The sequence below is a fragment of the Peromyscus californicus genome, unplaced genomic scaffold (assembly GCF_007827085.1).
Source record: "Peromyscus californicus insignis strain IS unplaced genomic scaffold, ASM782708v3 Scaffold_5__1_contigs__length_169319896, whole genome shotgun sequence".
NCBI classification, from domain to species: domain Eukaryota; kingdom Metazoa; phylum Chordata; class Mammalia; order Rodentia; family Cricetidae; genus Peromyscus; species Peromyscus californicus.
The window spans coordinates 130,434,852-130,453,624 of NW_026294573.1; the positions used below are offsets into that span (position 1 = coordinate 130,434,852).

General features: G+C 39.8%; 1 protein-coding gene across 2 annotated transcripts in view; it reads left to right on the forward strand.

The window, feature by feature from the left end:
• Prex2 (phosphatidylinositol-3,4,5-trisphosphate dependent Rac exchange factor 2) overlaps positions 1–18,773 on the forward strand; it is a 308,185-nt gene that overhangs the window by 187,256 nt on the left and 102,156 nt on the right. For both annotated transcript variants that reach the window (XM_052715840.1, XM_052715841.1), the window contains 3 exons: positions 117–245; positions 5,398–5,439; positions 13,161–13,378. In XM_052715840.1, the coding sequence (XP_052571800.1) occupies positions 117–245; positions 5,398–5,439; positions 13,161–13,378 (389 nt within the window). The remainder of the gene's footprint in view (positions 1–116; positions 246–5,397; positions 5,440–13,160; positions 13,379–18,773) is intronic.

The following is an 18,773-nucleotide window of genomic DNA, read 5'->3' on the forward strand; positions in this document are numbered from 1 at the left end:
AATTTATTAACACTGTTTTAACATGGTAAAATGGACAAAAGCAAGCAAATTCTGAAGCCAGTGAAATTAACTGAGAATGGGTTGACACTTATGAGAGATATTCCATATTTGTTTAGAATTTCAACAGGAAATGGAGGCAAAGCTGAGCTGCCCGAAAAGGTTGAGGCTTCACCTCAAGCAGGATCCTTGGAATCTTCCCAGCAGCGTCCGGGCTCTTGCACAGAACATCAGAAAATTTGTTGAAGGTCAGTATGAAAAGCAAAGAACATTGTCTGATATCAGCAGTAGTCACTTAAAAAGCCAGTAAAACCAGAAGTCTGGTAATGCCTCGTTACTTTTTGCAGTGATTTCCATTCTGAATAAAATGAGAGGGATAAAGTGTGTGAGGAGCGAGGAGCTAGAGAAGGAATAAGCCTGCAGAATGTATCGTGGAGAGGATTCTGCATGAATAAAATAAGGCCTTGTGCATAGACAAAGTGAAACAATTTGAGCTTAAAACTTTGGAATCTGAAATCACGTGAGAAAATTATAAAGAATGAACAGAAAGTACATGAAGCTTAATTTTTATAGGAAGCCTAAAAAGTCTATTGTATGTCTGTGTGGGAATCTGATGAACTTCGTAGGCTGCATCACTAGTTTTTAAAGTTTTGGTCTTGGCTGATGGCCTCTGGCTGCCATGACAATATTTGCATGGCATCCTGAAATTGTTACAACTTCTGATTTAGAGATTAGGGTTATGGCTGAATGTCTGGATACGTTTTTGATTGTCAGAGCTGTAAGTGTACCACTGGCACTCAGTGGGTGCAGATCAGGATGCTGCTGAGCCTACTGTAGCATGTAGGACAGTCTGTCATAGCAAAGGATCGTTTACCCCCAAATATTGACAGCACTAACTTTGAGAAGTGTGCACAGCAAACTTAATTTCCATGATTCTAGCATACTTCCAGTGACTCTAGTTTTAGGGTAAATTAGAAATACACTCAAATACAGCAGCTTTGAACACTGAGTTAAGTAGAGAGGACATTTGGATGGATGTAGAGCAGGCCTCCAGATAAATAAGATTCTATTCAATGCTGAAATGTTTTGTTATTTGTAACTGGATTTCTAGACTATATTTTAATTTTATTGCTTAATGCTGTGGTTTCCTGGGACACTTACAACATCCCATTAAAATTCTTAATCAAAACTGTCCCAAATAATGAATATTTTAAGAATGAATTGGTTTTAAAGACACTTTCGGGAACTGGAGCACATGTCTTATGGAGTGGAAGCCATGTTTTCTCAGAAGAGTTAACTCTCAATAGAATAATGCTCCCAGAAGTTGCAAATTCAAACAGATGAGCTCACCATCTTTGGAGGTTTTTGATAATGATAAAAATAGATAGATTTAAGTGTATTTTTTCAATTAAGTACAGTATTGGTTAGAAATGGGCATATGCCTTAAACTTTGTTTTACTACATTTTTAGTAAAAGCATTTCATCTTTAACATACACATTTCTAATATAGATAAAATACTCAATAAAAAGCATTTTAAAATCTTACATTAATTATCTTAACATGTTTTTATGCTCTTTGTTCTTCAAGGCGCATTTTGAAGCCATAGAGTTAGTGGATACTTGCATAGATTGATTTATTATTACTTTGTTCATTTGATTGATTGATGTTGTGAACATTGGTACCACCCTTGGACATGAGACTCCAGTAGCTGGTTTAGTCTGACTATATGTCCTAAGAATCTTACAGTGAATGGTGTGGTAAGGACTTTTTGCAGAGTTAAGTTCTAGTTATTTTTCTAAGTTCATTTGAGATGCAGTTACTTTGCGTGAAAACTCAGATGATCTGTGTTAAATGAGTCTTTAAAAAATAGTTTATTTTCCATCTACTGCTTCAGCCAGAGCTGGCCCAGGGAGAGGGTATACCACCATTATTTTTAAATCAGATGTTGTGATGTGGAATATCCTCAGGTAACTGTAGCTGGAGAATTTCTCTCCAGCTCCCACCAAGTCCTGCCAGTCCCAGAGCCCACTTATAAAATAAACACACGGACTCTTACATTATTTAAACTGCTTGGCCATTAGCTCAGGCCTATCATTGTCTAGCTCTTACTCTTATATTTAGCCCATTTCTATTAATCTATACTTTGTCACGTGGCTTGTGGCTTATTGGTACCTTACATCTTGCTTGTCCTGGCGCCGGCTCCAGACTGTCTCCTGCTCCGCCTTCCTGTTCCCTCAATTCTCCTCTCTGTTAGTCCCGCCTATACTTCCTGTCTGGCTACTGGCCAATCAGTGTTTATTTACACAGAACGATATCCACAGCAGGTAACCTCCCCAGTTCTTTACCACTTTGTTCCATTTGGTTTAATGTAATTTTCACCCTACTTTTCAAACTGTAGGGAGTGATGTAATAGATGTAGCCCCATGGATACTAATAGATAAAAAATATTGATACTTGGCTAGAAATTTGTGTTTTACATATGTCAATGGAGTACTCCCATTTTTTTATGTTTCCTGATGTCTGATTTAAAATTTATATCAAATATGGTATCAAAACATCATGACCCTATGACCTTTGTATAAGAAGGATTGCTACAGTGCCACTCCAGTGTTAGATCACTATTTCTCCATCCATACATAGCCTACTGGAGAAGGTAAAAGAAGGTAGTCACCTTAATGGGGTATTGATTGACTAAGATGTCAAAAAATTGCTAATTGTCTCCTTCTTAATCTTTCAGCTAAGCATAGTCTCATGTTACCAGCTAAATTCAGATACATTTACTTGATTCTACCATCCCCTTAAATTTATGCTCAATTTGTGCTACCCGATTTTTCCTGGGAAGAAACAAAGAAATGCCCCCTCACTCCAGATAATGCTATGACAGACCAAAGAGAGATTCCATCCAAGTTCAGAGTTTATCAGGGCTACTTACAGGAGCAGGGATGAGGGGTGACTCACGGGAGCATGGGTGAAGGGGTGAGTCATGGGAGCAGGGGTGAGGAGTGAGTCACAGGAGCGGGGTGAGGAGTGAGTCACAGGAGCAGGGGTGAAGGGGTGACTCATAGGAGCAGGGGTGAGGGGTTAGTCACAGGAGCAGGGGTGAGGAGTGAGTCACAGGAGCAGGAGTGAAGGGGTGACTCACAGGAGCAGGGGTGAGGGGTGAGTCAAAGGAGCAGGGGTGAAAGGGTGACTCACAGGAGCATGGATGAGGGGTGACTTACAGGAGCAGGAGTGAGGAGTGAGTCACAGGAGCAGGGGTGAGGGGTGACTGACCGGAGCAGGCATGAGGGATGACTGACAGGAGCAGGGGTGAAAGGGTGAGTCATGGGAGCAGGGGTGAAAGGGTGAGTCATGGGAGCAGGGGTGAAAGGGTGACTCACAGGAACATGGGTGAGGGATGACTGACAGGAGCAGGGGTGAAAGGGTGAGTCATGGGAGCAGGGGTGAAAGGGTGACTCACAGGAACATGGGTGAGGGATGACTGACAGGAGCAGGGGTGAAAGGGTGACTGACAGGAGCAGGGGTGAAGGGGTGACTGACAGGAGCAGGGGTGAAGGGGTGACTGACAGGAGCAGGGATGAGGGGTGACTGACAGGAGCAGGGGTGAAGGGTGATTCACAGGAGCATGAGTGAGGGGTGACTGACTCACAGAAGCAGGGGTGAGGGTGATTCATAGGAGTAGGAGTGAAGGGTGACTCACAGAAGCAGGGGTAAGGGGTGACTCACAGGAGCAGGGGTGAGGGGGAACTGACAGGAGCAGGGGTGAAGGGTGACCACTCACAGCCTGTGGGTAATCACTAGAAAGCCCATCCCAGCATGTGTGATGGCTTAAGATGGCTGCGTCAGTGTGTGTGTCCCCTGCACAGTTCTCAGGCAGCCACATGACTGAGAAGTCCCCTTGCCCCTGCGGTTGTTTCCTGCTCACACAACCAATGGGAGGGCCTTTGTGCGTCTTCTCATTCTCCTGAGCTTCCTGAACCTGCTAGGTTTCCTGTGAGTTTAATGAGCACTCTCCAGGAGGAGGTGTTTCACATGATTTGTAAGTGGTGACATTGTCTCCTCTTTTTTTCCTTTAAAATGACATTCTTTTAAAGATCTACTATTTTTCCCCAGAAACCTATGTTTTCTTTTTTGTCTGTATTTGTCCCAGTATCATAAGGCACGTTTTGTTTTTCAGTTTTTACATACCTTGCCTTCATAATGCTGATAATTTTCTATCCTTCTCTCCATGTTTTCTGATCCATACATACTGTTGCCAGATTTTCTTTTAAATGAATTGTTCATGGTACATTCTTCTATCCCAGAGCCTGGTAGTGATGTCTCCCAGATGAGTCTAAACTCATCAATCTAATGTTATAAGCTATTTTTCATATCAACTTCATAATTGTGGCCCAATCCTAGTGTCTTAATGAGATAATTAGATATGGTGTTCATCTTCTGATGTATTTCTTTGCTGGCACTATTCCCACATAAGTTCCTTCTCCCTGGTTGTCTAAACTTAAGTTTCTGTGAAGCATTTTGTCATCGTGGAGTCTCTATCAGCTTCAGCCAGCTCTAGGTTAGAGTAGTAGTACTCTTCATGTATATACAGCACTTTAAAAAACTTGCAAAGACCTTAAGTATATTTCATGTTCACTTTCCTAACACAGGCCATTATATAGATAAAGTATTATTTATAAATGAGCTGAGACTAAAAGTAATTCTTAAGTTTTCTAATGCCGTAAAGCTAGAGTAAACAAATTGGTTCTCAGTTGAGTGTGCTTTCTGCCTCTGAAATCTGTTTGTTTTTGCAGTCATGTTTGTAAAATTCACTGCCCTTTGAAATGTTGACCGCATTTCTGATCAGAGTCCACCCCCTCTTCACAGCTATCATACATAGAACAGGATGATTTGTAACTCTTTTTTACATCCCATAATCTTGATTAAATAGAAGGAACTCTTTACTATTAGAAGTCAAGGGACACAGTGATAACTACGAAAGTAATATATACTTGTCAAATATTTGTGTTTGGCCCTGTGTGGGATGGAATAATAGAGTATATTAATGTATATTCGTGCATTTGTATCTAAAATTTTTAGTTATAGTAGCAACTATTATTTTCACAGCTTAGCAACACAGCTTATAATACATATGTTAGGGAACAGCATATAGGCTAAAGTAGCCAAGGATTACCTAGAATTGGGCAGTATTTGAATGGTGTTCTATAGTGTAATTCAGAATTGAAAGATGTTCTAGCATCTTGAGCAGTTGATAGCATTTATCTAAGCAGATGGGCAATAGTAGAATGTCAAGTGAATGGCATTTTGATTACCTAATATAATTTACTACCAGGATACAATGTCATATGTGTTGCAGAACCAGAGTGGACAGTTAATAAGTGTGCTCTCTTTCTCTGCAGAGGTGAAGTGTCGGATACTACTGGCTCTCCTTGAAAACTCAGGTAATATTTTACCCTATTTTTACTATCTGAAGCAATGTGGCCAGGATCATAAAGGTCTTAAAATAGGAGATCGATGCCTTCTGCCACTTGGAGAAATAAATGGGGCTGTGACTCCTGCCTTCTCTAAAGTACTGGAAAGATTTTCTTCAATGCATTTAAGTGTTTTAATGAGAACACAAAAGCTTAAGCTCATTTTGGATTATAAGTACATATAAAAATACATATAAACACGTATTAAAACTGTCTCATTACTAAGAGAAAGAGGAAGTGGGCATGGGAGCATAGGCATGCAATTCCAGCATTCAGGAGGCCAATGAAGAGGGAGCATCACAGGTTCAGACTTCTCTTGACTTGCACATCAGTATCTCCCCTCAACAGGGAGAAAGAGTGTAGGCTGTGGTAAAGGGAATAGTTGGTGTGTGGATATGGTATTTATCATGAGACCATCTAATTGTTGCTTATGACCAAGGATTTATATAAAATATCTTATATATAAGATAATTATAGATCTTACATTAAAGCCCTTCTACCGTACATTATTAGGAGTGTTGGCATAACTAGCAGTGACACCAAAGGACAACTACAGATAGCAAGCAGGTCATTAGCCTCCTCAAAGCCAGCACTACTTATTTTCACCATCAACAACTACCTAGAGTGGTAGCTGTCACAAATGTTCATCAAATAGGTGTTGTAAGAAAGAGTGATGGATGGTCTGAGAATGTAGCTCCCTTGGTAGAATGCCCATCTAACAGTCAGGAAGCCCTTGATTGCATGGCCAGCATGGTGTGATGGCACACACTCCCAAAGCCAGCATTCAGGAAGTAGATACTGTGGAAGTGTGGAAGAACTCAGCATTGTCTGCGCACCATGGCTGCCTAGTAGCTGGTTCCAATGCAACAGTGGAGTTAGGACCTTTACTGGCTTGTGATATATTTATTTACTCTATTAAGATTCAAGAGCCAGCTTCTCACTCAGTTGTCCAAGTTAGCCTTGAACTCCTTAGTTGAAGTGATCCTCCAGCCTCAAACATTTGAATATTTGGAAAATGCTGTCACACCTGTCTTGGGATTTTTCTTTTGAAGGCAGGACTCTCAAAATTATATTGCAACTATGTAGATAAAGGTAGGGTGTGATTTGTGGCAATTTTAGAGCCTACTAATCTTGGAGAGTTTTGGTGATGAATGAATGAGTAGAGTTTAACAAAGGGGCTTTTAGTTAATTGATTGGTTAGCTTGTGCCTTGTTCTTTAATTACAGTAACAATAGCAAAAATATCTTACATTTTTGAACTATTCTAAAGACACATTTCATAGATTCATTTTTATAAATTTCATCAGGACAACTATTATTGTTTCCACAGTTTTAAAGGAGAATACATATGTTTTGGAAGGATAATAATAACTAGTAGATGGTGTTCATTCAACTCAGATATTTGATATCATGATGGTTCACCAAAATAGTCTCGAGTGAGTAAATTCAAGAAATAGCAAAAGGCACTTTGGAATTTCAAACTTGGTTTCGCTAGTTCCAAATTGGTCCTGGATTGCATAGCTTTCTTCAGCAACCATGGCTGCTTCAGCATATGGTTGTGGTGTTTGTGTGTGCTTATGTGTATGTTTTGAGATAGGGTCTCATGTAGCCCAAGATAGCCTCAAACTTCAGGATATAGCCCAGCCTGAAGTTTGGGATCCTCCTGGCTCAGCCTCCTGTGGGCTGGGATTGCAGGCAGGTGACACCACATCCAGCTGGGATTGTAGGCAAAGGACACCACATCTAGCTGGCAACAGCGTCTTTTTCTTATTTTTATTTTTTTCTACTTATGGTTCTTTTTGTTATTTTTTCACTCACCCTTCCCTTTTATACATGAGATGGCATTTAAACAAAAGTCAAATTATGCCATCATTTTGCCTGTGAAATTATGTTTTTCATTAGACCATATCTGCTAAATGTTCTACTTAACCCTTCTTGTTAATCTTTTGGAACTATTCCATATTTATTAGAAGTCAAAGATAGATAGATATTAGAAGTCAAAGTTCTGTTTCTCTGGTTTGGGACCTTTAGGGATTTTTTTAATAGTTTTTTTTTTGTGTGTGTTTTGTTTTTTTAAGAACTTTATACATAAGCACTACATCACTCCCTCTGCTCCCTCCTCCAACTCCTGTGTACCCCTCCCAAATCTGTGATCTTTTCTTGCATTATTATTGTTGCATACATATACATATATAGACATACACACCTCTATATAATCTACTGAGTCCATTTAGATTTGCTTGTATGTATATGTATCCAAGGCTGACCACTTGGGATTGGACACTCTGTGTGGGAGCTCATCTGTGGAGGAGACTGCTTCTCCCTTGGTAGACAGCCATTGACCAGCTGTGGCATTACTACCATTCCTAGTCTGTGAAGTCTTGGTTTTCATGTCTTTGCTTGTTTTTCTTTGTCCCCTACCATCTCTGTGTCAGTATAATGCCCATCAATATTTCTATGTATCTCTCTGTCCCCTTCTGTGTTCTCTTTTGAGCAGTAAATTAAGGCACTTAGACTTGTAAATAGCTGAGATTACATGAAGTATTGAGTTTGTTAGGTGTTTATAGAAGATGAGTATAGTAGGAACTGAAGTATTGAAAGGAAATTGAATCTTTTTATAGCAACGAAACCATTTTTTTCAAATATATTCCTACTACAAGAAAAGTCTTACTCTACCAAAATAATTAGCAAGCTGTCACACAAACCTTCTTTTGCTAGAAGCTGGGTATAGTTGTTAAGATGCTTGCTGAAGTTCTTTTTTATTTTTATTTTTTATAAGACTGGGAAGTGAGAAGAGCTTTGGTACAGAAGGACATTGGAGAATTTTGAATTTAAAGGAAAAGAGTGTATGTTTTTGTTGGCAGGAAACAGATTCCGGTTCATTTCTCTATCATACTGCTCAGTAACACAACCAGGTTCCCATTCAGTGCCAAGCACTGCTACGTGCTAAGAAAAGAGCAGCTGCAACAACAAGCCTATTAGATGCATTTTGTTAAGAACTGCTTTGCTTTTTAAAATTCTGTTTGTCTTTATTAGAGACCTGCAAAGTAGGAAGTAAAAATGAATCTTGTCTTAGTTCTTTTTTTCTTCCAGTACTAGGGGTTGAATCCAAAGCCTTTTTCTTGTTTATGCCAGGGAAGCACTCTATTGCTGAGTTATATGACCAGGTCCAAATCCTGTGCATTAAGACACTAGCTGAATGCTCATTGAGAGCCTCTAAAGTCTATGGTATAATTCATGTGATATACCACTTCTGGTCTCGATGCACTAATAATCCAATGGGGGGTGGGGAAAACTCTCACAGTGCTAGCAATTTTCCACCTTAGAGAGAGATGTCCTGGGTCTGTGATGGCAGAAATAAGTTCATCATGTTTCCTGAGACAGAGAAAATTTCACAGTTTTCAGTATTTCAATAATTCAAAAATGCCCGATCTTTCAATGCATTGATTGTTAAACACTGCGTTAAAGTTTGTGGATTTTCTATCCTTCTGACTAATGAGACATAGAAATAAAATATGGGCTGTAAGGCCATTTAACAAGGCATTTAATGTTTGAGGGGTGCTGAGCTTACCTGCAAGGCTCAGTACAGGTCTGTGCACCCACACTTCTTCGTTTTGTTACAGTTTTAAAATCTTGCTGCATTGTGGGATGAAAGGAGGGGAATGTGACATTGAGGAACTGTGAATAACAAGTGGGAATACCTATGAAGTCTGCTCAAAAGAGCCAAGTGGTGACTGTCACCCCATAAAGCAATGAGTATTTATTTGGTATCTTTAATTTAAAAAATTATTAGCTTAAAATTCAAATGCCACTGTTGCATTTCTACCTCTGTTATTCTATTATGGCTAGAAATGTGGCCACGGCTCTGACTGGGGCTCCTCCTGCTCCAATAATTGATACTAAGCTTCATTCTCTTGGGATATTCAATGTTAAAAGGAATCAATAAGCAAGAACAATGTATATTTGGAGTTATCAGCACTTTTGTGTTAGAAAGATTAATGAATATTAATTGTGATCTCTTCAGATTTGATAATGATTGAATGAAAGTTGGCTTACATGTATAAAGAATATAGTAAGAGAGAGGAGATGAAGTGTCTAAGTATTGGGGAGATATAAAAAATAAAATTTAAGAATTTCTTTTCAGAAGCACTTTGGACATCATTGTTTTTACTAGCAGTACAGTTATTAACTCTTGTGATTTCTTTTCATGCTGATAAAGAAGCCGGACCCTTTCCTCCCCAGATGATGGCTTCCCACTTTTGATATTAGCAATTTCTTCCAAATTTTATTTTATTAAGTTATTCTCAGGCTTAGGTAAGACTATTCCTGTAACAGTTCCTGAGTATTTTTTTAAAGTTTATCCAGGTTTTCTTCTTTGCTCTAGGACATCTAGGAAGCAAAGTAAGACTGTCAAAGAAGAGGGATGGCCCACTCCTTACTTCAGTTTTGAGCTCACAGGCTTTGTGAGTTTGGCTCTTCAGTTAAAGTAAATCCACCGATTCCAGGAAGTCAGAGCATGAGCTCCTGCATTTCCATTCATTAGTCAGCACCCATGCTTCATTGTTTCTGTTCACTCATTCAGTAGACAGTTGTTGAATGCCTACTCTGTTAGATTTGTACAACTCAAAACAGGTGTTTTGCCTCTCTCGAGAGTTTAGTAAAGTTTATTCCCAATTTTCATGTTGGATAGACACCTGCCAAACGTCTTTCCTGTTTAGCAGCACAGGGCACACGGTATAGAATTATTGGAGGGAGTCATCTAATGTACACATGTTGGTTAAATTAATATGTTAACCTTATGGAATTAGCATATTCAACCCTTTTGGCCTACCAAAGGAGACCATTCATGTAGTTAAAACTAATAAATGAATTTTTTAAATATAATATTGGATATCTTACTATTTAATCTATTTTCTAAAAAAAAAAGTCAAGAGTGAATGCTCCTAACATTAAAATTAACACAAAGCAACTGTATTGTGTGGAAACATGATTTCAATGGTAATTAAAGACAAATGTTCAATGTTCTTGGTAAATGACTTAAAAGTGATGTCTCTGTCAATAAAATGGGAGTTCAGTGTTGAAGACATCATTTATCTTTGTATTTTACACCACTGCTGGTATTAGGTATTCCCTTCACAAGGTTCTTTAAGCTCTCAAAATACTCAGCCCACTTTGATGGGGAGATTATTTTGCACATGGATTTCACCTCATGCCGAAAGTAGGACCTGATGGTTATGTAGGCTGGAGTCTGTACTGATGCCAAATGAGCCCCAGATGTCTATCATCTTCATTAATAAACAAGCCCTGCAGAGGTAGGTCACAGGGAAAGAATACCTTCGGAGTTAGCAAAACCTACTCAATTGTTGGATAGTACTTCCCCTAAACATATTAAATCAATTTATGCTAAAATTAAATTTATTAGGTATCAGGGAAAATATAGACATCCCCAGTCTTATAAATGTAGACATATTTACTACCCAAGATATTGTATGAGTAATTCATGAGGTGCATATTTGTTTACTAGTACAAGCAGTTGGCCAGCAAATGTGCTCTCTCGATATGCATTAATATTTGGGTAGGTTTTGAAGGTGATTATTTTAAAAATATTAACAATATTCAGTTTGTCAGCACAAACTGTATAGTTAGACTTTGAGTCTTTTTAGCAAATAAAAATTGTGTCATATAAGGTAAAAATATGAATAAGAAAGTTTTGTATTTTTTCCTCAAGTTCATATAAAATAAATTAATGATTACAAAATAGAGTCACAGTGTTTATGAAGGACTTCCTTATTTTAATTTTTGTTCTTTGGAATTTGCATACATATATTTAATGTACTTGATCATCTATATCCCTTATTCCCCTGCTCCATATCCCCCAGGACCTCTGATCACATCTCCTTCCCAATTTCATATCTTCCTTATTTATTTTATTTTCTTATTCTTATTATTTTTAGCCCACCGACTTGAATTATTGCTGTCCATGTGCATATGGGCACAGGGTTGTCCATTAGGGCACAGAGAACCTCTCAGTGGCCACACTCCTAAAAATGGGCCTCTCTCTCCCTGAACAGCCATCAACTCTCAGTAGCTTGTCAGCTAGCGGTAGGGTCTGTTGAGCCCTTTCCTCTTACATGCTTGGATTTTGAACTGGCTTCATTCTGTGCAGGTCTTATGTATGTGCTCATAGCTTCTGTGAGTCTGTTGTGTACAACAACCATGTCAAGTCCAGGGGACAGCATTTCACAGCATCCCCTTCCCCATCCAAGGAGACTTCTTTAAACATTTCTGATCTAGGCTAATGTTTAAAGCTCATTAAAAGAATACTAGAAAATTTTGCTATTAAAGAAACTCAACCCTTTCCCCTTAAGTGAGAAAATTAAACACTAGCCTTGGTATATGCTTAATAATTCATTTTCTAGCTGGGTGCAGTGGTGCACACCTTGAATCCTAGCAATTAGAAAGCAGAGTCAGGTGGATCTTTGTGAGTTCAAGGCCATCCTAGTCTTTCACAGTGAGTTCCAGGATAGCCAGAGCTCTACAGAGAGACCTTGCCTCAAAAAAAAAAAAAAAAAAAAAAAAAGTCTTTCACTCTGCAACATTTTTTTTTGCAATTATAATTACGTCATTTCCCCCCTTCTCTTTCCTTCCTCCAAACCCTCTCTATACTCCTTGTTCTCTTTCAAAGTCGTGGACTTTTTTTATTAGTTGTTGTCACACACATATATGTATAGATATCTGCAGATACATATTCTTGAATACATAAATGCAACTTGCTCAGTATGCTGTTACTTACATGCATATTTTGGGGGCTGACCATTTGGTATTGGATAGCCAATTGGTGTGCTCTTCCACGGGGAAGACTATTTCTCCCATTGTCATTATTTTTTAGTTGTCTGGAGCTCTTTGTGTAGAGTTGAGGCCTCATTGGTTTCCCCCATCCACTTGGGCATGCCTATTGCTGTCTTTGTTCAGCTCATGCTTAGACAGTCATGTAGTGAGCCTTTATGGGTGTGGTTTCTGCCATTACTAGAAGATACAATCTCACAGCAAACTCCTTGATCCCCTGGCTCTTAACAGTCTTTTTATCCCCTCTCCCACAGTGTTCCCCGAACCTTCCAAGCAGGAGTTGTTTTGTAGAGTAAGCTACATTGGGACTAAGCTCCACAACTCTGTTTTTTGATTGGTTGTGGTTTTCTGTAATGGTCTCTGTTCGCTGCAAAGAGAAGTTTCCTTCATGCGGAGTGAATACTACACTTCTCTGTGGGCATAAGAATATTTAGAATGCAGTTAGAGATTAGGTTGCTTTAATAAGGTGGCAGTTTATGTTCTTCTTCAAGACCCATGACGTCACTAGTTCTGGGTGGTTAGCTAGGTTTCTAGTAACAGCATGCTTTCCTTCATGCTGAGTGGGTTTTAAGTCCAATCAGAGTGCTGTTGCCTAGTGCCAAAGTATGTGTACTACTACTGCTCCCTTACAGCCATTGTGCCATGCTGGTGGTGGGCTCTGCAACATTTTTTTTTTGTTCTATATTGTATTTTTGAGACAGGGTGTCTCTATGTATTCCTGGCTGTCCTGGAACTCACCAGACTGGCCTTGAACTCACAGAGATCTGTGCTGGGATTAAAAATCTGTGCCATCACACCTGGCTTCTGCACATTTGAAAGCTTCCTTTGTGTTCTTTTCAATCACAGATAGTGAAACTCAGCTCCGGAGAGACATGGTTTTCTGCCAGAGTCTTGTGGCCACTGTCTGTGCCTTCTCTGAGCAGCTCATGGCCGCCTTAAACCAGATGTTTGACAACAGCAAGGAAAATGAAATGGAGACTTGGGAAGCCAGCAGAAGGTGGCTGGACCAGATTGCAAATGCAGGTGTTCTTTTTCACTTCCAGTCACTTCTGTCACCAAATTTGGTAAGGATTATGACTCCTGTTGTCTGTACCAGCTGTAACCTATCTGCTCACATTACCAAATATGGAGGAGTTGGCCATTTCTCCCTCATTGTCACCTTCATAACCATTCGACTATTTCAAAGGGAATTTTTTTTCCCTATGATCATTCAGGTTTTAGTAAGAATGTGGGGTGTGTTCCATCTTTTCTGATTTTATCCCTTGTCTCTGGCTGCTAAAAGCTGGGAGAGACTCCAGTGTTAGTAATTCTTAGATGCTTGAGCATTGACTGGAAAAAGTCACGAGAGGAAAGTGGGTTTTTGATAAATCCACTCAGGCCAGAAGTAACAGCTTCCCAGATACCTGAGCTCCCGCTGAGGCTGATAATCTGCTTCACAGAGCAGCTACTGTCTGGAAGTCTGTTTCAGATTCGCACATGCTAAACCATTTCAGCTCTGCCTTTGGATGAGTGCTTCCCATTGACAGGACACTGCAGCAGCTGCAGGAGAAAATGCTTCAGCATGCATGAGGATGAAAAAAAGGATCGTGAACCATTTGAAAAATAGAGACCTTTTTTTTTTTTTTTTTTTTTTTGGTTTTTCGAGACAGGGTTTCCCTGTGTAGCTTTGTGCCTTTCCTGGAACTCATTCGGTAGACCAGGCTGGCCTTAAACTCACAGAGATCTGCCTGGCTCTGCCTCCCAAGTGCTGGGATTAAAGGCATGCGCCACCACTGCCCAGCTATTAAATGGAATTCTGATTTGGAACACGAGAGCCTGTTTCATCTGCCAACTAAAATTCAAGTGGAAAATGTAGCTACCAAGTAACATAGGTTGAAAACAAATAGAGACGTGTTCATATAGCAAAATAGCGTTTTTTCACACTGTTGGGTAGGGAGGTGATGGGTACTGTACATTCATAGAAGATTCTGGAATGATAAGGTAATGGCATCTATCTCAGTGTAGCTAAGAGATACAGAAGTAGATTATTTAGAAAAGATTATATGCACTTCTTTTTTTTTTTCTATGCGCTTCTTGACTTCTTGGGGCAATAAATTACTTATTTGGTTAATTTAAAGTAAGATAGTTTAGGCAAAGTGTTTAAAAATAAAATCCAGCCAGGCAGCAGTGGTGCGTACTTTTAATCCCAGCACTCGGGAGGCAGAGCCAGGCGAATCTCTGTGAGTTTCAAGGCCAGCCTGGTCTAGAGTGAGTTCCAGAACAGGCACCAAAACTACACAGAGAAACCCTGTCATGATAAACCAAAAACAAAGCCATAGCATATCCAATGTAAATTATGTATGATAGCCAGGCTACTTCCTGACATAGTAGCAGTATTTGTTGATTGAGGAATGAATGAATGAATGAATGAATGAATGCATGAGTGAGATTCCATTTCTATTCTATTTTTTCTTTATTTAAAGTTTGTGATATCTAGTCAGTTGCTGCAGCTTTGACTTTAAGCTTAATTTTGTTTGAACTCTCCAAGATTAGGAGAAAATGTTTGCAAATCATAGAGGCAATGAATTGTGTAGATTAGAATGTATAAAGAACCCTTGAAACTCAATAGTTATTTTTAAAAAATGGTCAAATTTAAGACCTGGTGATGGTGGTGCATGCCTTTAATCCCAGCACTCAGGAGGCAGAGCCAGGTGGATCTCTATGAGTTCAAGGCCAGTCTGGTCTACAGATTGAGATCCAGGACAGGCACCAAAGCTACACAGAGAAACCCTGTCTCAAAAAACCAAAAAAAAAAAAAAAAAAAAAAAAGAAAAAAAATCTAATTTAAAAGTAGGGGAAAGGATTTGAGTAGATACTGACCTCGAATTTGTAAAAGAACATGGCAGATAATCGGGATCAGCTGCCATTAGAGAAATGTAACTCAAAGCACAAAGAAAGAGTCCTCTTCAGTAACTAGTGTTTGTGAGGATCTGTAGAAACTCTAGTCCTCAGAAATGAGTCACAGGAATGTAAAATAATGCAACATCTTTGGAAAATAGCTTGCCAGTTCTTCAAAACATAATCCTTAGGTAATATCCAGTGGAAACCCAAACTTCTAGTCACTTAAGAACATGTGTCAAATAGTCCTATCAATGTTACCCAAAATACATAAAGACTGTTAGCAACTCAGGTGTTTATCAGTGGATGACTGCGTAAGTTAAATGCTGTGTTTCATATAATAAAATCTTATTCAGGCATAGACAATTGGTAGTACTGATGAATGCTAGATTGTACATGAATCTTGGAAGCACAATCCTAAAGAAACTATCCTGGCAACAGAGAACACAGTTTGCTTCCATTGAGATGAAACATGCTGAATGGATACATTTCAGAGATCAAAGTAGACATCTGATTGCCTGGAGCTAAGAGCTCAGGTAGATGTCCCGGGGAGAATGCCTAATGATGTTCAGTTTCCTTTGGAGATGGTGAAAATATTATACAATTAGATGATGACTGAAGTGTCTCAGCTCTACATGCATCAAAGATGTTGAGCTGTGTATTTTGACTGGGTAAATTCCGTATGCTGTGAGTTATATATTTCAATGAAACTGCGCTCCTCTTAAAAACTGGCCTTGTGAAACCTTTAAATTTATTCCAGTAACTGAATTTTCAATCATTGTTTACTGGAAAAAAATTCAAGGGAACCTCTGTATTAAGAATGGAAAGGCTTCCTTGCCCCGGACCCCATCCCTGGGCACCAGCCACTCCAGGGAAGACCTGCCCAACTTGACCCCAGGTTCTGGCCACCGGGCAGGTTCCCTGCTAGCCCCACCGGGAAGGATCCCCTTCTCCAAGACCCCTGGCAGGCCCTGCAGTCTCCACGCCCTGCCCCCACGCCCATCCCCCTGAGCCCCAAGCCTCTTCCTGAGACTTAGAGGCTGGCCCCCAGCTCCCATCTTGCTCCGGACTTCCCTTTTGGAAAACTGGTGAGTGCCCTTCCTTGCCCCAGACCCCATCCCTGGGCACCAGCCACTCCAGGGAAGACCTGCCCAACTTGGCCCCAGGTTCTGGCCACCGGGCAGGTTCCCTGCTAGCCCCACCGGGAAGGATCCCCTTCTCCAAGACCCCTGGCAGGCCCTGCAGTCTCCACGCCCTGCCCCCACGCCCATCCACCTGAGCCCCAAGCCTCTTCCTGAGACTTAGAGGCCGGCCCCCAGCTCCCATCTTGCTCCGGACTTCCCTTTTGGAACACTGGTCTGGCTGAACCAAGTGTGCGGATAAGGCCAGTAACGAAGCACAAGGAGATGGGCAGACGTCAAGGCAGAAACATATACAACAAAATGAATAGCAATACAGCATCACCAGGCCCTAGCCCTCCTCCAACACCTAGACCTGAACATCAGAAATTGGAAGAAGCAGAAGAAAACAGCCTTATGAATGACATCATGAAGAAGCTAGAGGCTTGTGTAGAGGAAAAGACAAAAAAATGTGAAGAACGCTGTAAACAACTAGAGGAAAGGGCAAACAAATTAGAAGAAATCAATAAAGTCCTGGAAGAAAACAATAAAATACTGAGAGAAAATCAAGAAAAATCAATGAAACAAATGAAGGAAACAGTCCAAGACCTGAAAAGGGAAATAGAAAAAATGAAGAAGACACAAACAGAGGGAATGCTGGAAATAGAAAATCTGAGAAAACGATTGGGAACTTCAGATGCAAGTATAATCAACAGAATGCAAGAGATGGAAGAGAGGATCTCTAGCATTGAAGATACAGTAGAAGAAATAGATTCATCAGTCAAAGAAAACACTAAAGCCAACAAAGTCATGAACCAAAATGTCCAAGAAATTTGGGACACCATGAAAAGACCAAACCTAAGAATAATAGGGGTCGAAGAAGGAGAAGAATACCAACTCAAGGGCACAGAAAATATATTCAACAAGATCATAGAAGAAAACTTTCCCAACTTAAAGAAGGAAATGCCTATGAAGATACAAGAAGCTTATAGAACACCAAACAGACTAGACCCCCCAAAAAAGTCCCCTCGCCACATAATAGTTAAACAACTAAACGTACAGAATAAAGAAAGAATATTAAGAGCAGCAAAGGAAAAAGGCCAAGTGACATATAAAGGCAAACCCATCAGAATAACACCCGATTTCTCAATGGAGACTTTGAAAGCCAGAAGAACCTGGACAGATGTAATGCAGACACTAAGAGACCATGGATGTCAGCCTAGACTAATATACCCAGCAAAACTTTCAATCACCATAGATGGAGTGAACAAGACATTCCATGACAAAGCCAGATTTAAACAATACTTATCCACAAACCCAGCCCTACAGAAAGCACTAGAAGGAAAATTCCAACCTAAGGAAGTCAGATACACCCTCGAAAACACAGGCAACAGATAAAGCCACAGCAGTAAACCCCAACGTATAGAAGTACCCACACATCACCACCAAAAAATAACAGGAATGAACAATCACTGGTCATTAATTTCCCTCAATATCAATGGACTTAATTCACCTATAAAAAGACATAGGCTTACAGAATGGATACGAAAGCAGGACCCATCTTTCTGCTGCATACAAGAAACACATCTCAAATTCGAAGATAGACACTACCTAAAAATAAAAGGCTGGGAAAAGACTTTCCAATCAAACGGTCTTAAGAAACAAGCGGGTGTAGCCATCCTGATATCCAGCAAAATAGACTTCAAACTAAAATCAATCAAAAGAGATCAAGAAGGGCATTACATACTCATCACAGGAAAGATCCACCAAGATGAAGTCTCAATTCTGAATATTTATGCCCCAAACACAAGGGCACCCACATATGTAAAAGAAACATTACTAAAGCTTAAATCACATATAAAACCCCACACATTAATAGTGGGAGACCTCAACACCCCACTTTCACCACTGGACAGATCTCCCAAATTGAAACTTAACAGAGAAATAAAGGACTTAACTGATGTCATGACTCAAATGGACTTAATCGATATCTACAGAACATTCCATCCTAACAAAAAAGAATATACCTTCTTCTCAGCACCCCATGGAACCTTCTCTAAAATTGACCACATACTTGGCCACAAAACAAATCTAAACAGATACAAAAGAATTGGAATAACCTCCTGTGTTCTATCAGACCACCATGGTCTAAAGTTGGATTTCAACAACAACAAAAACTACAGAAAACCTGCAATCTCATGGAAACTGAATAATACCCAACTGAATCACCAATGGGTTAAGGAAGAAATAAAGAAAGAAATTAAAGACTTCCTAGAGATCAATGAAAATGAAGACACCACATATCCAAATTTATGGGACACTATGAAAGCAGTACTAAGAGGGAAATTCATAGCACTAAATGCCCACATAAATAAGTTGGAGAAATCTCACACTAGAGACTTAACAGCATACCTGAAAGCTCTAGAACAAGAAGAAGCACAGTCTCCCAGGAAAAATAGACGCC